General features: G+C 42.6%; 1 protein-coding gene across 4 annotated transcripts in view; it reads right to left on the minus strand.

The window, feature by feature from the left end:
• Nucleotides 1-22,006, minus strand: part of LOC129810681 (AP-3 complex subunit delta-1-like) — a 30,452-nt gene that overhangs the window by 4,381 nt on the left and 4,065 nt on the right. Inside the window, exons 3-25 of one of the 4 annotated variants that reach the window (XM_055861443.1) lie at nucleotides 21,852-21,932; nucleotides 21,660-21,740; nucleotides 21,402-21,509; nucleotides 21,193-21,322; nucleotides 20,815-20,954; nucleotides 20,635-20,708; nucleotides 20,454-20,503; nucleotides 20,047-20,096; nucleotides 19,631-19,679; nucleotides 18,289-18,434; nucleotides 13,844-13,992; nucleotides 13,296-13,526; nucleotides 12,915-13,149; nucleotides 12,657-12,802; nucleotides 12,198-12,351; nucleotides 11,914-11,985; nucleotides 11,463-11,538; nucleotides 10,877-11,061; nucleotides 9,725-9,798; nucleotides 9,434-9,454; nucleotides 8,533-8,686; nucleotides 8,298-8,423; nucleotides 677-730 (exon numbers count right to left, since the gene is read on the minus strand). In XM_055861443.1, coding sequence (XP_055717418.1) covers nucleotides 677-730; nucleotides 8,298-8,423; nucleotides 8,533-8,686; nucleotides 9,434-9,454; nucleotides 9,725-9,798; nucleotides 10,877-11,061; nucleotides 11,463-11,538; nucleotides 11,914-11,985; nucleotides 12,198-12,351; nucleotides 12,657-12,802; nucleotides 12,915-13,149; nucleotides 13,296-13,526; nucleotides 13,844-13,992; nucleotides 18,289-18,434; nucleotides 19,631-19,679; nucleotides 20,047-20,096; nucleotides 20,454-20,503; nucleotides 20,635-20,708; nucleotides 20,815-20,954; nucleotides 21,193-21,322; nucleotides 21,402-21,509; nucleotides 21,660-21,740; nucleotides 21,852-21,932 — 2,586 coding nt within the window. Of the gene's footprint in view, nucleotides 1-676; nucleotides 731-8,297; nucleotides 8,424-8,532; nucleotides 8,687-9,433; nucleotides 9,455-9,724; nucleotides 9,799-10,876; nucleotides 11,077-11,462; nucleotides 11,539-11,913; nucleotides 11,986-12,197; nucleotides 12,352-12,656; nucleotides 12,803-12,914; nucleotides 13,150-13,295; nucleotides 13,527-13,843; nucleotides 13,993-18,288; nucleotides 18,435-19,630; nucleotides 19,680-20,046; nucleotides 20,097-20,453; nucleotides 20,504-20,634; nucleotides 20,709-20,814; nucleotides 20,955-21,192; nucleotides 21,323-21,401; nucleotides 21,510-21,659; nucleotides 21,741-21,851; nucleotides 21,933-22,006 lie in introns of all 4 variants that reach the window. The other 3 variants (XM_055861442.1, XM_055861444.1, XM_055861445.1) reach the window with 3 other exon arrangements.

Genomic DNA, 22,006 nt, shown 5'->3' on the forward strand with positions numbered 1-22,006 from the left:
GGTTGGTGTGATGTAAACAAAGTGCTTTCATTATACATTTTTCTCAACATGCAGAGCCCCAAAACAAATGTACAGGCTAATGATCAGATTCTGATTGAAACAGTCATATACAGCAGGGGCAGGACAGAGGACAGAGAGTGTGGGGTCACAGAGACCTTAAAGTAACTTTATGACCTAGTCTGAGCTCAAACTGAATACTGTACAGTCCTCTGCAGTCTCCGACCTGGTCTGACAGCTGCTCTGGGCGAGAGGTAGTCTGAACACACAGGGTATGTAGTTACAATCACTCAGTCAGTAGTCAAAAACACTGTCTATAATGTAGTCATTCACACAAAGAGCTGTGCTACTGTTGCAGTGGTTTGACTTGATCAACAGGAACTGTCAGCAAGATTCCAGACACTCTGAGGCTCCTGAACTTGACAACTGTGAACCCACCACTGACGAGAAACAGACACACACTGAGCAAAACAAAAACAACCAACACAATTGCAAAGAACAGAAAACCACAGCCCAAGAACGAGTAGGGTTATGTGCCCTGTGAGAGACAGGAAGTAATGTAAGCATGAAAGAAGAGAAGCGTGAATGGAAGAAGGAAAGAAAGAAGCACGCATGAAAGGTGCTGTTAGAAATGACACAAATGACAACAAGGAATGACTAAGAGAGAGAGGAACTCAACCTGAGGGTTAGAGGGCACTGGAGCATTTGAGAGCCAGAAATCCAGATCCGAAGCCTAGAACAGGGAGGGAGGGGCCAGAGAGGTTAAACATTTTAGTGCTACCTCTTCATGAAAATGGATACAGAGATTACACTGTTCTTTTCATGAATAAATCAAGTATTTCAAAAGAGAGACTAGCAGCACTGAAATCTAAGAACTCATACTTGATTTAATCTTTATTGCTGATAGGAAGGGAGGGGGCTTGAAAGCAGCAATGACAATGTTTGATGAATGAAAATGATCAAAGAAAATTGTTTGCATGACAGATTATATGAACTATTTTAATTAAAATCAAATTCTTAGTTTAGCTGCAAATTATTTCGTGTCAGAGTTACAATAGATGTAGATGAATTACAGGAGTGACAAAATACCCCTACACAGAATATAATTGTGCATTGATTAACTCCTCATTGATGTAATTCTTTCTAATAACCCCCATAAATATTTGTCTAGTGGAATATGATCTCAGTGATCATTGTCCTATAGTATGTATTAGAGATACCAGACAGCAAAATACTCATTCTAAAGTTATCCTCAATGGTTTTTACATGACATGTTCTACTCTGATTAAGCCCCTACCTCCTGTATTCTTAGAGTTCGCTCTAGAAAATGTATCCTCCATAGTCATTCCTCTGGCTGATAAACACGCCCCTTTTAAACAATTCAGAGTCAAAGAGAAAACCAAGGGTTAGACCTTCAGCGCTCATTCAGATGAGAAATCCTGCCTGGGCCAAAGCAAGGAAAACTGACTGTAGTGGACTGGCAATCTTTCAGACAACTGAGAAACAGATGTACTATCTCGATTAAGAAAGATAAATCAAGCTACTTTTTAAGCGCCATCTCTGACTGCTGGGGATCCTTCTACATTTTGGAAAATAGTAAATGCACTGAAGCGTACAAATTCATCTTCTTCCCTGCCTTAGCAAGTTCTGTCTGACTCTGGTATCCTAACGGAGAGGAATGGGATAAGTGATGCTTTTATCATCTCAGCAGGCTTTTTATTTGAGAGAAACTGTGGTTTAATTGACCCTGGTCTGTCAATCAACTGCTCTTCCCTCTGCCCGCCTCCAGCTGACTCGACAGTTAACTGTCAACTTCTAGTGAATCTTTGTTTTCATTTAAACAATTTACTATCTGTGATGTACTAGATGCCATGCTTAAGATTGATGTAACAAAAAATAAAATAGGAATCCACTGGGGCTGATATGCATTTTTGCTGCAGCTCTCTGCCCCCCAGATTGTGGAATCATTAACCCAATGACTATATCTGGCACTATCCCCAATGTTTGGAAGGCGGTCCATGTACTCCCCCTTCACAAAAGGTGGAGACCCTTATGAACTAAATAATATATATATATATATATATATATATATACATACATACATACATACATACATACACATATTTTTTTTAATGAATAAAAATCGCCCTATTTATAAAAACTCTTGCCTAGCTAAAATATTAGAATACTTTATTCATTCTCAGCTAAGATCTTATCTTTGAACTGTATCCTAAATTTACACCCGTCAGTGCTATGACCTGGTCTAAAACCCATCTTTGCTGCATCCCTAGCTATAAATGATGTGGTTAACTGTCTGGATAAAAGACAACATTGTGCTGCCCTCTTCATTGATCTGTCAAAGGCTTGTTGATCACTCACTGCTAATTCAGAGGATTGCCTCAAATTGGCCTACACCAGGCTGAATGTAAATGGTTTCAAAATTACTTGGACAGAAAACTCAATGTGTATCTACTCATGGTGTTGAATCAGATTTTCTGAGCATAACGAAAGGTGTCCTGCAGGGGTCAATTCTGGGTCCTGTACTTTTTATTGTTTACATTGCCAAATTAACCTGGACTTGTATGCTGTTAATACTGTTGTGTATGCTATTGTCCCCACAGTTGACCAGGGTCTATCTGACCTAGAGTCTGCCTTCATTGTATTACAGAAAAACCTTGACCTGAAATTAGAATTAAATGCAGGTTCAATTAAGTAAACAGTGCCTTCAGAAAGTATTCACACCCCTAGACTTTTTCCACAGTGAATTGCAGCCTGAATTTAAAATGGATTAAACATAGATTTGTCACTGTCTACACACAATATCCCATAAATGTCAAAGTGGAATTATGTTTTTCAAAATAAACAAATGTATTAAAAAAATGGTGAAGGGTTTGGGGGTGCGGAGTGGAGGGAGAGGTTGAGGGGCAGCTCTCGGGGAACTGAGGGTGGGGGGGGGGGGGGGGGGGGGGGGTCTTGGATGGTGGCTGGGAGTTTGGGCCGGTAGGTCGCTGGTTCAGGTCCCCGATTTGACTTGGTGGTAGATCTATAGACATGCCCTTGGTCGCAGCACTTGACTCTGGTTGCTCCTGTGGGTCGCTCTGTGGTCTGCTAGATGACTGAACGCAATGTAAAAGTTGAGCGGTTTCACCGCAGGTAGATTAACATACAAACATGATTTTTTAATGACTACCTCATCTCTGTACCCCACACATACAGATCATTGTAAGGTCCCCCATTCAAGCAGTGAATTCCAAACACAGATTCACCCACAAAGACCAAGGAGGTTTTTTAATGCCTCGCTAAGAAGGGTAGCTATTGGTAAAAAGAAAATTAAAAATAAGCCGATATTGAATATCTCTTTGAGTATGGTGAAATTATTAATTACACTTTGGATGGTTTATCAATACACCCAGTCACTACAAAGATAAAAGGTGTCCTTCCTAACTCAGTTGTGGGAGAATGAAACCTATCAGGGATCTAAAGCAATTAAAGTTTAAATGGCTGTGATAAGAAAAAAGGATGGAGGATGGAACATTGTAATTACTCTACAAAATACTAACTGAATTGACAAGAGTGAAAAGGAGGAAGCCTGTACAGAATAATAATATTCCAAGACAACTATCCTATTTGCAACAAGGTACTAAAGTAATACTGCAAAAAAAAATTGGCAAAGCAATGACATTTTTGTCCTGAATTCAAAGTGTTATGTATTGAATTTGCCCCCAAACATTACTGAGTACCACTCTCCATATTTTCAAGCATAATGGTGGCTGCATCCTGTTATGGGTATGTTTGTAATCGTTAAGCACTGGTGGGTTTTTCAGGCTATAAATTAAAATGGAATGGAGCTAAGCACAGCCAAAATCCTAGAGGAAAACCTGGTTCAATCTGCTTTCCACCAGACACTGGGAGATGAATTCACTCTTCAGCAGGACAATAACCTAAAACACAAGGTCAAATCTACACTGGAGTTGCTTACCAAGAAGACAGTGAATAGGTTCCTGAGGGGCCGAGTTACAGTTGACTTAAATCTACGGAAAGACCTAAAAATGGTTGTCTAGCAGTGATCAACAACCAATGACAAAGCTTAAGGAATTTAGAAAATAATACAAAATGGGAAAATGTTGCACAGTCCAGGTGTGCAAAGTTTAGAGACTTGAAGCCAAAAAGCTGTAAATCGCTGCCAAGTGTGTTTCTACAAATTATTGACTCAGGTGTGAATACTTACAGTACCTTACTATTTTCTACATTGTAGAATAATAGTGAAGACAAACTATAAACACATATATATAGTCATGTAGTAGTAGTAGTAGTAGTAGTAGTAACCAAAAAAAGTCAACATTTATTTTATATTTGAGATTCTTCAAAGTAGCCACCCTTTGCCTTTGACAGCTTTGCACACTCTTGGCATTCTCTCAAACAGCTTCACCTGGAATGCTTTTCCAACAGTCTTGATGGAGTTCCCACATATGCTGAGAACTTGTTGGCTGCTATTCCTTCACTCTCCGGTCCAACTCATCCAACCATCTCAATTGGGTTGAGGTCGGGTGATTGTGGAGGCCAGGTCATCAGATACAGCACTCCATCACTCTCCATCTTGATCAAATAGCCCTTACACAGCGTTATTGTCCTGTTGGAAAACAAATGATAGTCCCACTAACACCAAACCAGATGGGATGGCATATTGCGTTGCAGAATTCTGTGGAAGCCATGCTGGTTAAGTGTGCCTTGAATTCTAAATTAAACACTGACAGTGTCACAAGCAAAGCACCCCCACACCATCACACCTCCTCCATGCTTCACGGTGGGAACCACCCAAGCAGAGATCCTCCGTTCACCTTCTCTGCGTCTGAAAGACACGGCAGTTGGAACCAATTGTCAAAAATGTGGACAGATTTCCACAGGTTTAATGTCCATTGCTCGTGTTTCTTGGCCCAAGCAAGTATCTTCTTCTTGTTGGTGTCCTTTTGTAGTGGTTTCTTTGAAGCAATTCGACCATGAAAGCCTGATTCACGCAGTCTCCTCTGAACAGTTGATGTTGAGATGTGTCTGTTACTTGAACTCTGAAGCATTTATTTGGGCTGCAATTTCTGAGGCTGGTAACTAATGAACTTGTACTCAGCAGCAGAGGTAACTCTGGGTCTTCATTTTATGTGGCAGTCCTCATGAGAGCCAGTTTCATCATAGCGCTTGATGTTTTGCGACTGCACAAAAATCCAGATTGAGTAACTTTCATGTCGTAAAGTAATGATGGGCTGTCATTTCTCTTTTACTTATTTGAGCTGTTCTTGCCATAATATGGACATGGTCTTTGACCAAATAGGTCTATGTTCTGTATACCAACCCTACCTTATCACAACAACTGATTGGCTCAAACACATTAAGAAGGAAAAAAAATTCCACTACTTAACAAAGCACACCTGTTAACCTTTCTAGGACACGCGTTCCGCTAGCAGAACCACCCCCCCGTAACATTCCGCTGAAAAGGCAGCACGCAAAATTCAAAAATATTTTTAGAAATATGTAACTTTCACACATTTGCTGTATTGGACTTGTTAAAGATAAACATCTTGTTAATCTACCCATCGTGTCTGATTTTTAAAATGTTTTACAGCGAAAACACAACATATATTTATGTTAGATCACCACCAAATCCAAAAAACAGCCATTTTTCCCAGCCAAAGATAGCTTTCACAAAACCCAGAAATAGAGATAGAATTAATCACTAACCTTTGAACATCATCAGATGACACTCATGACATCATGTTACACAATACATTTATGTTTTGTTTGATAATGTGCATAATTATATCCACAAATCTCGGTTTACATTGGCGCCATGTTCAGAAATGCCTCCAAAATATCCGGAGTAATTACAGAGAGCCACGTCATATAACAGAAATACTCATCATAAACTGATGAAAGATACATGTTTTACATATAATTAAAGATACACTGGTTCTTAATGCAACCGCTGTGTCAGATTTTTTTTTTTACTTTTGTAAAAAGCACACCATGCAATACTCTGAGATGGCGCTCACATATAAATAAAATTTCTCCGCCATGTTGGAGTCAACAGAAATATTAAATATTTCTGTTGACTCCAACAACATAAATATTCCCTTACCTTTGATTATCTTCATCAGAATGCAATGCCAATCCTATTTCCACAATAAATCGTTTTTTTTTGTACGATAATGTCCATTACTTATGTCAAATTAGTAGCTTTAGCTAGCATGTGTAGTACACGTGTCCAAACACTGGCGCATGTGAAGGCAAACGTCGGACGAAAACTTCAAAAAGTTATATTACAAGTCGAATAAACTGGTCAAACTTAGTTGAGAATCAAACTTCAGGATGTTGTTATCATATATATCCAATAACATCCCAACCGGCGCATTTCTTCATGTCTGTAAAAGTAATGGCACACATTGCATTCCATGACTAGCGTGCGTGACTAGAAACTACCATTCTGCCAGACCACTGACTCATTCCCCTCCCATCCGGTCCCACATCACACTAGAGGCTTCATTACACATTCTACTGACTGTTGACATCTAGTGGAAGGCGTATGAAGTGCAAACAGATCCATAAATTACAGGGATTTGAATAGGCGATGACTTTCACATCGACCCTTTTCAGAATTTTCACTTCCTGTTTGGAAGTTTGCCTGCCATATGAGTTCTGTTATACTCACAGACATAATTCAAACAGTTTTAGAAACTTCTGAGTGTTTTCTATCCAATAGTAATAATAATATGCATATATTATCATCTGGGACAGAGTAGGAGACCGTTAAATTTTGCCACCAATTCATCCAAAAGTGAAAATGCTGCCCCCTATCCCTAAAAAGTTAATTGAAATGCATTCCAGGTGACTACCTCATGAAGCTGGTTGAGAGAATGCCAATAGTGTGCAAACTGTCATCAGGGCAAAGGGTTAGAATAATCTCGAAAATAAAAAAATATTTAGATTTCTTTAACACTTTTTTGGTTACTACATGATTCCATGTGTTATTTCATAGTTGTGATCTCGTCACTATTATTCTACAATGTAAAAAATAGCCAAAATAAAGAAAACCCCTTGAATGAGTAGGTGTGTCTAAACTTTTGACTGGTACTGTAAGTATTCAGACCTTTTGCTATGAGACTCGAAATTGAGCTCAGATGCATCCTGTTTCCATTGATCATCCTTGAGATGTTTCTACAACTTTATTGGAGTCACTCTGACAGAGCTATAGAGTTCCTCTGTGGAGATGGTTGTCATTCTGGAAGGTTCTCCAATCTCTGCAGCACTCCACCAAATCAGGCCTTTATAGTAGAGTGGCCAGACAGAAGCAGTCTCCTCAGAGAAATGCATGACAGCCCGCTTGGAGTTTGCCAAAAGGCACCTAAAGACTCTCAGACCATGAGATATACGATTCTCTGGTCTGATGAAACCAAGATTGAACTCTTTGGCCTGAATGCCCAGCGTCACGTCTGGAGGAAACCTGGCACCATCCCTATGGTGAAGTATGGTGGCAGCATCATGCTGTGGGGATGTTTTTCAGTGGCAGGGAATGGGAGAGTAGTCAGGATCAAGGGAAAGCTGAACAGAGCAAAGTACAGAGAGATCCTTGATGAAAACCTTTCCCAGAGCGCCCAGGACCTTAAACTGGGGTGAAGGTTCACCTTCCAACAGGACAACGACCCTAAGCACACATCAAAGACAACGCAGCAGTGGCTTCGGGACAAGAGTCTGAACGTCCTTGAGTGGCCTAGCCAGAGCCTGGACTTGAACCCGATCGAACATCTCTGGAGAGACCTGAAAATAGCTGTACAGTGACACTCCCCATCCAACCTGACACAGCTTGAGAGAATCTGCAGAAGAATGGGAGAAACTCCCCAAATACAGGTATGCCAAGCTTGTAGCGTCATACGCAAGAAGACTCAAGGCTATAATCACTGCCTAAGGTGCATCCACGAAGTACTGAGTAAAGGGTCTGAATACTTAAGTAAATGTGATATTTCAATTTTTATTGTATTTTATAAATTAGCCCACAGTTCTAAAAACCTGTTTTTGCTTTATCATTTTGGGGTATTGTTTCTAGATTGATGAGGGGAAAAAATTATTTTATCCATTTTAGAATAAGGCTGTAACCTAACAAAATGTGGAAAAATTCAGAATACTTTCCGAAGACAGACACACACACACACATATATATACACATATATATACACATATATATATACACATACATATATATATATATATATATAGTCCCTGTATAAAAGGTAGTCCCTCCCTTTGTGACATCATACCTCTGGTGTAGAGGCAGGAGGCGGGGCTGCCACCTCCTTGGTCTCTTCTGGTTGGACAGGCTCCTCTGACCCAGCACCCATAAGATCCTCCTCTTGTTTGTGTTTTTTCTTCTTCTCTTTACTCTTCTACAATTACAAAAAAACACAATCCTCAAGTCAATAAGGTCTCAAATACTACGGAAACAGACGTCAAAAATATGAAAAATATTCTTAAGAAATAAAGATGGAGCCAAACCTTCCTGTCCTTCTTCTCCTTCTTCTCCTTTCCTGTCTTTTTCTTGGGCTCTGGTGCAACCTCCACCACCTGCCTGTTTTCCATGGGGCTCTTGAGGACCTCGTCGGGACGGTGTGACCTGACTGGCAGTTTCTTCTCGCTGTCTGCCAGAGGCCTGAGAGCACAAAGAGAAGTAGACACACTTAAAACCACAGCCCTGCGTGTGCATGAGGATTCTGGTCAAACCACAGCCATTGGCTGCATCAAGTGTTAACTAGCCTATTTTCCTTGTCTCCTTTTAGGAAAGGAAGCTAGTTGAGACAAAGCCCTCCACTCAGGTGCACGACATCTCAAACACAAACCTTCAAAAGAGGGGGGGGGGGGTCAGGAGGAACACTCCCATTAACAGGTTAATCAAATAATTAGCAATTAACATTATGTTGAAGACCAATGAATTGGGTGAGGATTAAAATAAGAGCAGCACTGAAGCCGTCCAGGAGTAGTACTGGCGATTGAGTTAGGACTTCAGAAAATCAGCAGTTCCACTGAGAAATCAATTACCTCCATCTATAAAACAGATTGATGTGATGAGAGTTTAAGTTAGTGAGAAGAGCGCTTTTCTTCAGCTCCTGCCACAATAACAGTTTTGGAAGGAGGGAATGCTGATATTCTGAAGGGAGCTTGTAGAAGGTTTCAAATGGAATAGGGCTGAGAGGGAGAAAATCGAGTAGTTGAACACTGGGATCAAACTTTAAACTGTAAAGTCACGTCATGCCCAAACGGAGAGCGAGAGAATCAGATGAAGAGAGAGAGCAATGCTATGTTAGTGGGAGGGGGCAGGCGTGAGGTGAGACAGACAGCAGATCAGTCAGTTTAGTATGCAGGCCCAGACGTGGCCTCCTGACACTGAGAATGTACTCACCTGCGAGATGCTGCCAGCAAACTGCTCGGGCAAGGGGACAGAGAGGTGTGTGTGCATGAGAGAGACAGAGGGAGAGAACCACAGAGCAGAGCACAGTGAGAGAGAGTGTGTGTGGATGGGAAGGGCCTGGCCAGGGCAACACTAGCACCAATCTCTCATCATTGGTGCCAGGAAGAGATTAAACACCCCCGCAGAGTATATAATAGCACAGCCTGTTTATATAGCCTGCGCTTTCATACTAATCCATTAGTGGACAGCTGTAATACAGAGGCCAGTGATGAGTGAACTCACTTGTCCAGGTCGATGTTCAGAGCTTTGTGGGGGTCGTTGGGATCTTTGTCGTCGTCATCACTGGGTAAGGCATTCTGAGACAGGAAGAGAGTTGAGTTAGTGACAGTGCAAAATAACATCCTTGCAATTAATATGAAATTAAAATGTGAATTACCACTCAATTTAACAAATGTTTTATGGCTTCTTGGCCTGAGCCACTTTCATGAGGTTTTGGGCTCTCTTTTTCCCCCTTAAATTCCTATATGAAACGTTCTGAACTAGAGGTCTTCACGGATCCACCTGTACCTGAATATCCGAGACCCAATCCAGAATTCTAAATAATGTCACAGCTCTTGGGGAGGTGTTATTTTAACTGACGTGTTCAGAAGGGCCCATACAGATCCGAACGTGACTGCTGCAGTAGAGAGAAATGTAATAATTTATGCTGCTGCTCTTTCTTTTCGCGAGAGTGGAGTGTGGTGCGTGTAGCTTGTTGTTGTTGCTGGCCAATCATAAGTCAAAGCAGCAATAGGCTACAGTCATAGCCCCCGTGTGGAAAAAGTCAGAGGATAACAAATAAATGGAAGATAGAATTAAAAGGAGAAGGATAGGCTACAACAACCAAGAGCCAACAGGTAGGCTGATGCTTAATATTCTGAATGGAGTTGTTGGTATTTGTAACTGTAGAATGAGAAAGTGCATGCACTGCAGCCTCAGTTAGCCTAGCTAGCTAACGTTAGTTAGCATAACTAGCGTCTCCCGGTTTGATGCTGTCAAGACAGGTGCTATGTAATCATATTTGATGATAAATAACCTAGCTATGGCAGCTATTAGTCTACTATAGTGAGTCAGCTTGTTGGTTGGCTTCTGTCTCTAGTCTCTCCCTCCCTGCTCCCCGTGTCACTCGCTCACTCCCCCGCCTGCTAGAGCGGCACCTCCAATCCTCTCGCGCTTTATCAGCTCTGGTTAATAGTCGCTTAGGGGGGGAAAAGTACATTTTCAGCTGCTTCCATCACTCAGATTGGACCAGATCTATACAGAACTGGTCTCTATATTTAAAAAAAAATATATATATATATATTGATGCATTTCGAGTCCCATGTCCATTTCGGAATAGGTCAACTTTTGGATCCGTGAAGACCTCTACTCTGAACACCATGTGTAAACCCCTACCTCTGGCATCTCCTCAGTGACGATGTCCACCATGTGTGCGGGGGTGATGTCCTCCTCGCTCTCTGGGCCAGAGTCCCCCCTCCTCCGGCGGCCCTTCTCGCCCTTCTCCCTCTTCTTCTTGTCCTTCTTCTTCTTGTCTGCCTTGTTTTTCTCACGACGCTCCTCTTCCAGCTTCACATACTGATCTGACATTGGCATCCCTAAACCAAACGGGAGGGAGAAAGAAAGAGAGAGCGCGAAGGAAGGAGAAAGAGGGGTTAAGTTATGTTACAGAGCGAGAAGTACAGTAGAGGGGTTAAGTTACGACAGAGATGAGAGGGGTACAGTAGAGGGGATAAGTTATGTTACAGAGCGAGAAGTACAGTAGAGGGGTTATGTTACAACAGAGAGAGATGAGAGAGGGGTACAGTAGAGGGGATAAGTTATGACAGAGAGGTACAGTAGAGGGGTTAAGGTATGACAGAGGCGAAGAGAGAAAAAGGGAGATGGGTTAGGTTTTGATACAGAGTGCTGTGTGCAAACCACTCACTGATACATTGTACATTGAAATCAGTAGTTTATAATCTATTGGCCAGAACAGACTGACCTGGGACCTTAAGAGGCACACTGAGGTCAATCTGCACCACTGGAATGTGCTCCACACCAACACCATCCTGGTACACCTGCACACACACACACACAGAAACAAGTGTTACACACAGGAACTATAACACACAAATGTGAAGAACATAACAAAGGCTCCTAGTCCATTAAAATGATCATATTTAGATGGGAGTAGTTTGAAATGTGTAGTCCCGTGTAGCTCAGTTGGTAGAGCATGGCACTTGCAGCGCCACGGTTGTGGGTTCGATTCCCACGTGGGACTAGTATAAAAAATGTATGCACTCACTACTACTGTAAGTCGCTCTGGATAAGAGCGTCTGCTAAATGACCTAAATGTAAATGTAAATGATGTGTAATTAATTACATTTCATTTCAGCAAGAGTCAGGATAACACACAAGACTAGCTGCCAATTGGGTAATGATGCTCTGCGTACCTTCTGAGAGGAGGGGGAGGCCTTGATGTAGAATGGGTTGTTGGCCTGCTCTGCCTTCCTTACTTCTCTCCTCTGGAGGGAGGGAGAAACAGCATCAAGTCAGTCATATGAAAACTCTATTGTGTTTATATTATGGTTGAGTGGTGTGTACCAGTGTACCTCTTCGGTGTCTGATTGCTTTAGGGTCAGCAAACATTTAACACCAGATCAACTGATGAAAGAACTGAGGAGCTTGTATATCACTAGGTCTACAGCAGTGATTGTCTTATACATTGCCATCTTACCTTGGCCAGTTCCTTCTCGTCCACCTCAGTGTAGCGTGGCTTGGTGTGTCTGGACTCCTCCTTGGCAAACACAGCCTTGCCCTTGGACTTCCTGCCCTCATCTTCAGACTCACTCCCAGACGGAGGCTCGTTGATCCACACATCCAGGTCCAGACTGGGGACAAAACCAAGATAACACGTTCTCACCAGCTGTACTGTCCAATAGGGATGTGTTTAGTGCTTAAATGGAATCAGTAAGTCTCTGTTGATGTTGTGTATGCACTTTATATACGACTCAGACAGACTGACATTCAATAGTCTGCAAGACAGACTAAAAAACAATGCTACTTTGCAATATCTAAAATTGTGTAATGGGCTGCATAAAGTAGTACTATAAAAAAATATATGTATTATGTTGTGCATCACTATAAGCTTCATTTAACAGCATTGTGAGTAAGAGAGAGCAGCAGGCAGACTGACCCTTCAGGAACAGGTACTTTCTTCTGTGCCTTGGGGGCCACAGGGTTGAGCTCCCCAGCAAACAGAGCTGTCACCTCCTCAGCTACCTCCACATCCTTCTGCTGCAGCTTCTGGATGTACTTCACCAGCTGCAGGATGCATGAAGCCTGGGGAGGGGAGAGGAATGAGGGGGGGGGGGGGCAAAGAGAGATGCATAGTGAAAAAGGTATTCGCCTTTCAAATGGCCAATAGCCCCCGGAGGTTAGATATGTGACTCACCCTCTCCTGCACCTCCAGGTTGGAACTCTGGACAAACAGAGGCAGCCTGTCAATGAGCAGCTGGCTGGTCTCCTGGGCCACCGTGCTGTCCGCTGGTGCCCCCTCCTGGCCGCGCAACACCGTGGCAAACAGCTTGGCAGCGTTCTGCACGTACACGGCCTGGATGTGGCCCGGTAGGGTGGCCACTTTGGGACGCAGCATGGCCTCCAGAGTTGCCATGGGTTCCTCCAGGTGTCTGTGGGGAGATGGAGGATGGTACTGGATGAGGGATAAGCCAATGATATAGGGCTGAACTGGCCTGATATTAGCTAGTTAGTGGAAAACAGTCTCGCTAGAAAGCGTGTGGAATAGATATGAAGAGGAATAGATATGAATACATACTCTGAGAACTCTCCACAGATCCAGGCGGCGGCATAGAGAACCTCACAGATGCCGTTGCGCTGTGTGTTGCCGGTAAGCAGGTGGGCGTTGTCCAGTAGAGTAGCCATCTGGGCCACAGCAAAGGCTCGGATGGCCTTGACCCGAATGGCCACGTCCAGCATCTGGGAGGCAATGAGGTGGCCATGCCGCGTGCCCTCCAGACGGGTCAGCTCCACCAGGATACTGATGTACCTGAGAGATGGACACAGGACAGAGTCAGACGGATGTACTTCAGAAACAGGTGAGTGGAAAGTAGGCCCCTAAATGGCAGGTCATTCCAAAAAAGAAGACAAAAACCTTGAACTATTTACAAATAACTTAAAAATACGTATAGGTAAGAGCCGATCAGCATATAGAGTACAATACAGCAGGACACATTACTGCAAAGCGTTAACTGAGTCTTTCAACGCTACCTGACACACAGAGACTCATGATCACAGAAAGTATGAGTTTAAAAGTGTGTAAAGAACCGGAGACAGTTATAGGCCCCTCCAGTAACTTGTACTGACCATTCAAAGTTGGTGATGTACTGGTAATTGCTCTGACTGCAGATGTCGATGATCTTGGTGAGCAGCTCATCTCGGTAAGTGGTTCCCTCAGCCTTGTCGACGTGCAACATCAGCTTCTTCACTATCTCCATCAAGTTCTTCTTGGACACCTGGGAGGACACAAATAGTCAATGCGAAAGAGGCATGGGGCAATCAGAAACGGTACTGTTACCAGTACGTAGCTAACTAGGGGTGTAACGGTTCACATTCATACCAGGGACTTCAATTCGGTCTGCAATGTGAATCCGAAAAAGAAAAAAAAAATGGCTAAAAATATATAAACACTAGGCCTATAAGCTATGCCTACTGCGTTGTAGGCCGATGCCTCAACTAAATCTGAAAAAACATTTCAGGATATTCTCTTATAAACAACTAGAGCCTACGCGTACATTGTAATCATAATTCAAATCTTAAATTGGCGCATTTGAAATTGTCCTTTTGTGAGGTGCAGCCAGAAACGAGTTCTGTACAAATAATAATGTAATAATTAAAACTTCACTTAATAAAAATAATAACATAAGCGAGTGTAGGGAGTCGATAAACCAGATTTCAAGGATGCAGGAGGAATCATTGTTTAAAATCTCCAGTTTGGGAACATTAGATTACAACAGTGATGGACAGAGTTGTGGACAAAACGTTACCATTATGTCTCCACGCTCAACGAGAATCACCTATGCAGCAGTCTGCAGACTCCTCAAATATAGTGCATTCTGAAAGAATTCAGACACCTTTACTTTTTCCACATTGTTAAGTTACAGCCTTATTCTAAATCCTCATCTACACACAATACCCCATAATGACAAAGCGAACACAGGTTTTATAAAAAACAGAAATACCTTATTTACATAAGTATTCAGACCTTTGCTATGAGACTCAAAATTGAGCTCAGGTGCATTCTGTTCCCATTGATCATCCTTGAGATGTTTCTACAACTTGATTGGAGTCCACCTGTGGTAAATGCAATTGATTGGACATGATTTGGAAAGGCACACACCTGTCTGTATAAGATTCCACAGTTGGCAGTGCATGTCAGAGCAAAAACCAAGCCATGAAGTCGAAGGAATTGTCCATAGAGCTCAGAGACAGGATTGTGCTGAGGCACAGATCTGGGGAAGTGTACCAAAAAAAATGTCTGCAGCATTGAAGGTACCCAAGAACAGTGGCCTCCATCATTCTTAAATGGAAGAAGTTTGGAACCACCAAGACTCTTCCTAGAGCTGTCCGCCCGGCCAAACTAAACAAATCGGGGGAGAGGGGCCTTGGTCAGGGAGGTGACCAAGAACCCGATGGTCACTGACAGACCTCTGTAGAGATGGGAAAAACTTACAGAAGGACAACCATCTCTGCAGCACTCCACCAATCAGGCCTTTAGAGTGGCCAGACATATGCCACTCCTCAGTAAAAAAGGCACATTACAGCCCGCTTGGAGTTAGCCAAAAGGCACATAATGGACTCAGAGAAATAAGATTCTCTGGTCTGACGAAACCAAGATTGAACTCTTTGGCATGAATGCCAAGCGTCATGTCTGGAGGAAACCCGGCACCATCCCTACGGAGAAGCAAGTTGGTGTCAGCATCATGCTGTGGAGATGTTTTTCAGCGGCAGGGACTAGGAGTCTAGTCAGGGTCGAGGGAAAGATGAACAGCGCAAAGTACAGAGATTCTTGATGAAAACCTGCTCCAGAGCGATCAGGGCCTCAGACTGGGGCGAAGGTTCACCTTCCAACAGGACAATGACCCTAAGCACACAGGTAAGACAACACAGGAGTGGCTTCAGGGCAAGTCTCTGAATGTCCTCGAGTGGCCCAGCCAGAGCCCAGACTTGAACCCGATCGAACATCTCCGGAGACCTGAAAATGGTTGTAAAGCGATGCTCCCCATCCAACCTGACACAGCTTGAGAGGATCTGCAGAGAAGAAGAAGAAGAAAAAAAAAAAAAGGGAGAAACTCCCCAGTTACAGGTGTGCCAATCTTGTAGCGTCACACCCAAGAAGACTCTGGGCTGTAATTGCTGCCAAAGGTGCTTCAAAGTACTGAGTAACAGGTCTGAATTCTAATGTAAATGTAATATTTCAGTTTATTTTTAATAAAATGTGCAAATTTCTAAAATCCTGGTTTTCTTTGTCATTATGGGGTATTGTGGGCAGATTTAGGGGAGGAATGATTTAATCAATTTTAGAATAAGGCTGTAAAATAACAAAATGTGGAAAAAGTCAAGAGGTCTGAAAACATTGTATTTGTATTGTATTTTGACACATTTATACCGACATCACCCTGGTATACCGGAGTAAGACAAACTCAAAGAAACATCGTCGCCCCTCTGCATTAAACCAGAACTTGGCAGCTGATTCTGACCGGGCTAAAGAAATTACAAGCGTGCTAGGTAGGCTATGTTTAGATTTTTTAGTCGGATATGCACCCCTTCTCAGTGATTGAGAATAGGGGGTTTCAGCACCTCGTGAAAAGTGCTCGAGCCACATTACGAACTTCCCTCTTGCACCTACTTCAGCAAACAGGTAGTACTCGCTCTATATAAGCAAGCCAAAGTTTAAGTTTTCAATTAAGTGGCCAGTGCACCCTGTGTTGCGCTTACTTAACAGTGACCGCCCATCACATTAACCGGAGTGGGAGATGTACCGTGCTACAGATACTCCCCCTTTGAGAGTCACAAGCGCACATCTGGCACTGAAGGAGGCAGTGCCATGGTGCGCTCAAGCAAGATGGAAGTGGACATTTACCACATACAACAACTGGGGAAAATCCACTTGAACGGCCCTCCAACTGGCAATTACTAGTGGGAAACTCATCTATCATCCTGAGCACCTACTTCTCCCACATGGTGACCTCTGACATTAACTGCTAAGGAAATGGCCTCTAACAGAATTTTGGGCTAGTTAAAAATGCAACAAAAATTTTTAAAAGCTAACTTTATAATTTGAGTCATAAGTTGAAGCATAAGTGGTGTAAAGTACTTCAGTAGTTTTTGGGGTAACTGTACTTCACTATTTACATTTGACAACTTTTACTCCAATACATTCCTAAAGAAAAATGTCCTTTTTACTCCATACATTTTCCCTGACAGGCAAAATTACTCGTTATATTTCAAATGCTTAGCAGGACAGAAATGGTCCAATTCACACACTTATCACAAGAACATCCCTGGTCGTCCCTACTGCCTCTGATCTGGCGGACTCACAAACGCTTCATTTGGAGTATGCGCCTGGCTATCCGTAAATTAAAAAATTGTGCCATCTGGTTTGCTTTATATAAGGAATATGAAATTATTATTTCTATATTTAAAATCTAATACTTTTACTTAAATTTTACTGGGTGACTTTCACTTGTCCTTTTCTATTAAGGTATCTTTACTTTTACTGAAGTATGACAAATTGGTACTTTTTTCCACCACTGACAAGCATGATAGCTGTACTTTTAGTTTATGGTTGACGCAGCTTGCTGGCCATTAGTTATTCAAAATTTCACAAGTTAAAAATCACATGAATGCATCCAATTGGTTTACGACTTCACAACTGGTAAATTCCCACGACCCACATGGTTACATACGCAGCATCAGAGTGGAAACTTGAGGCCCAACATAATAATCCTGGCCCAACAGACAATGCCAGGAACATTGTGAATGCTTTACAATATGAATGGCATTTAAAATGTAATTAATTTAACCTTGACCCCAAAACATCCCGAACTGTGGGTTTGGTGAACTGTTAACTGCTAACTCTAGCAGGCTTGAAACTGTGAGTGCACGTCACACGCCAAACTCCACACATTGGAACAATGCTGAAACGTCAATCTATGGGCGAGTCAGTGCCACTTTTACATTTTTGACCAAATCAACATGAAAGAAAATCCATCTTGCAAATTCAGCAGGCTATGATGTGAAATAAGCTTTTAGATGTTCTGTCTTGCTTTTATTACGTATAGTGAATGCCATCTTTGTGCTTTGGCACACAGCACCTTCTTACCCACTCCTACCAACTCCTGCTCAAGTGCACCGACAGATTTCTTCAACTTGTCAGCTCAGGTATTCAAACCAGCAACCTTCTCGGTTACTGGCCCATCACTCTAATCACTAGGCTAGGTATAGGTGTGGTGAAGATATGGGGTTAGGGTAAGTGTGTTTTCAATGACCATGTGCTATGACAGGTAGCCTAGTGATTATTGCATTGGGCCAGTAACCAGAAGGTTGCTGGATCGACTCCCAGAGCTGACAGGGTAAAAATCTGTTGTTCTGCCCCTGAGCAAGGCAGTTCCCCAGGCGCCGTGGATGTCGATTAAGGCCCCCCGCACCTCTCTGATTCAGAGGGGTTGGGTAAAATGCGGAAGACACATTTCAGTTGAATACATTCAGTTGGACAACTGACTAGGTATCCCCCTTTCCCTTATCCGCACCATGCCGTAGAGCAGGTCTAGAGCCCTCAGGCGGATGGACTCGTCCTTGTCATCCAGACACTGCAGGATGAGGTCCTTGTGGGACTGGACAGACTTGGGATGAGTCTTCAGTATCTTGGACATGGCCAGCAGGCCCAGGTACTTCACTATGGACAAAGACAACACACTCAGTGGCCAGGGCACTATACACTGGGCCTTCTACTCTACTTCCCTATGCACTAGACTAGAGGTTGTGCACTATGGAGACTGTACTACGAGCCATACAGCATGCCTTTACACTCCGCAGTAGACATTACCTTATGGCTATAGCCTACCGCCCTGTCTTAGAACACAAGAGGTCTATTGGTCACCCAAAATATCTTGAACAATCTAGGTCTCTTTGGCTGTCTTCACTATCCCCTCTCAGCCGCTGAAACCTCACTGATTACATTACTGTAGGCCGTTATCCCTATTCTAAATGCCTCTCTTATATAATATGACTGTCTACACAGTATAGTATACAAAACGTGCTGTCTGACTGACTACCTGATATTTTCACATATATTAAAACAAAGAAAAGGAAAATACAAAGAAACACAAAACGATGGAGCACACAGACAACATATACACATGGATGTTTCGTTTTTTGCCACCAACTTGAGTCCTAGGTATATGTAGCCATTGTGAAATAATCCAATTATTATCTGGGCTGTTGATATCTCAGGCACAGATAGCTGCATATCAGGTTTATGGATCAATGTGTGTGAATGTGACCTTGAGGTGAAGTGCTGTTGTGCAGATACAGGTTTGGTTTCATCAGAAAAGGTCAGGAGAAGCCCTGTAAACTCTATGATGTTTGAGACTAAAGTGGTGTCAAATGTGAGCAAGGGTGGTTAGAGCCTGTTGATGTTATGAGCCTAACTAGCGAAACAGTCGAGAACTCAAATGAAAAACAAGACATAGCTGTCAACGTATATATCTAATCTACACAACCTACTAAGGGGCCCAGATAACTCGAATCACCAGCTGCATCAACATAATGATCGCAGATGGTTTAACTTACTGTTAGCCGTAACCTGTTAGACCTATGAATGACTTAAAAATATACTGAAAGTTTAAAAACTAAATAGCCTGAATAAGTAGAGATGTATAAATGGATGAAGACAAAACCGTACCATTTGATACAGTCACAACTGCAACTATGTGCAGTGAAATGTAAAACAGCCCCCTGTGTGGGACCATGATCAAAATGTCGAGTTATCCAGAGTTTGGGATCTAGGTTGTTGGAGCTAGATGGGTGGCTACTCAGAAACACACAGACAATGAGAGAATGACACACTGCAGGCATTGACAGAGGGCTCACAGTTCTGGTCCGAGTCTTCAATCAGGATTCGCAGTTTCTGGACACAGAGCTAAGGATAGAGAGAAGGGAGGAAGGGAAGGGAAAGTGCCATTAAAATCAATTCAGGTCCAGTGTTAGTAATATAATTTGGGCACCACAACTGTTTTGGGGAAAAAGTGACTGTATATTCCAGCTGATGTCTTTGTACATCAAATACATGCATCTAGACATTTTAGGAGCTATAAAATCACACATTTTATTCAGTTGCACTAGCCTGTTTGATCTGTTGTTCATCTTTTGAAAAAGACTTGTGTATGGTAAAAACAAAGAATTAAAAAAGATTCATGGTTTAAACATGCATCGTCATCAAATTGGAGTGGAAAGGGTTAACATCATTAGCTAGAAGAGAAAGTGTGGGCATGACGGCTGAAACTTACCTGAATACTAGCACTGTGATTTGGCATCCCAGAGGACAGGGAAATCAACACTGTAACAGAGGACAACGACAATCAGATCCTGCTGTGACAACTCTACAAACTTGTCAAAAACAACTTATCACGAGCTGCAATCTTAAAAGCACAGTGATGTTTTTCACTTCACATAAAACAAACCGCATAGTCAACACAACCTCCTCAGTGGCACATCAGACACACAAAAAAGAAACTGCCCACACTGAAGATTATAAACATAGCACAGAGAATATTGTGTTTTTATTACGAGTCAGAAATAACTGGGCTTGCCCACATCTTCAGTTAATACGCAAGCTTCACAAAGAGGGATGCCTACACCCGGCACAGACTAAAATGTACCTACAAAAAGAAGAAGTGAGAAGACGAATACTGACCTGCTATTACAGTGTTGACACATTCATATAGAAGTGACATAGCCGAGGTACTGTGAGAGAGGAAGAAGGAGTAAGAAAAGGAGTAGGGATAAACAGAAGGTCATTATTTTCATCAGACAACATTTTGTTATAGGGATTGAACAAAACACCTATTGGTTGGATCTCTGTGTGTGTGTTTTACCTGTGGATGAGGTTTGTTAGGGGCTCAATCAGCTTCTTCCCCAAGCGAGGCTCCAGAGGTGTGAGGGCACCAAACTGAAACACACAACACACTAATGGAGCAACACCTCTCCATGTTGTGATACTTGGCAATAATTTGTTACTGACACACATTCATTCCCACAGCTCCCTGTTCACTCACCAGCTTGATGATCTTGATGAGGACCCAATTGTTGGTGGAGGAGGTCATGAGCTTGAAGAAGAGTGGGGCAAGAGACAGGTAGTTCTTAGGATTTCTCCTGGCCAGCTCACAGATGACATTAACAGCCGCTGACTGGACCCCTACAGGACAGAGGCATCACACAGGGAGTGTTGAGATGAGATCAACAAAATCCATGCTGAAGGACATTATGATACGAATGAGGTGAAATGCATTCAAATAATTTTAAAAAGCTTCCACCAGTTAAGACACTATATTCCTTAGTTATTGCATAATTTATGATTCCAGGTGATAAAAAAAAAAAAAATGTCTGGCCCCAACCAACAGAGAAGTAGGTAGGTACTATGTAGTCTATCTCACCAGGGTCAGGGTCTTCCAGTTTCTCCTTCAGCCTGGGGAAAGCAGGGCGCAGAGACTCTGGGTACTTCAGGAACACCTTGTACATAATCAGGACTGCCTTCTTCCTGATGTACGGCTTTGTGTGGGACATCTGCAGCACAAACAGAGATAGGTCAGAGAAGCATGAAACATACAAAAATGTGTAGAAAGAACTTGAGAATGTGACTCACAAGAGTCATGATGTCATTGGCCAGGTCCCGAGCCAGGTCAGGGGTCACGAAGCAGGAGAGGCCAGTGAGAGCCACACCAGTGTCGTACTGGTTAGGACTGCTCAGATCCTGAGAGAGAAAAAAATATGAAAAAGAGGGAGAGAGAAAGCGAAAGAGGAGAGAAAAATAGAAGGAGAGGGGAGGAAATAGCAGGTATCAGAACTGGTCTTTAATCAGAGACCAGCAGGCCAAAAGTAAGGGGAAAAAAGCAACACTGACCTTTCGGATCTGATTGGTTGTCAGCATGATGACATCAGTGCTCTCATGAAAGCACTGGGAGGCAGCCAGGTAACCAATTCTCTGGAGGAGAGAGCACATGTTAAACCTCTGACCTAAGGCTAATTAATTATATCTCGATTAGAACATTCTCAAATACAAACATTATAAAAGCACATCATTTCACTTTTTCACCTTGTATGTGAATTTGGAGGAACTCATGACTTCCACGATGTTGAATGCAGCCCAGCTGACATCATAGCCCAGCATCTGTAACTGTTAACACACCAGGGGAGAGGGCATTGAACATCCACTATGCTGTCCCTGTGGACAGTGATAGCTAAACCCAT

Source organism: Salvelinus fontinalis, chromosome 14 (genome assembly GCF_029448725.1).
Source record: "Salvelinus fontinalis isolate EN_2023a chromosome 14, ASM2944872v1, whole genome shotgun sequence".
Lineage (NCBI taxonomy): Eukaryota > Metazoa > Chordata > Actinopteri > Salmoniformes > Salmonidae > Salvelinus > Salvelinus fontinalis.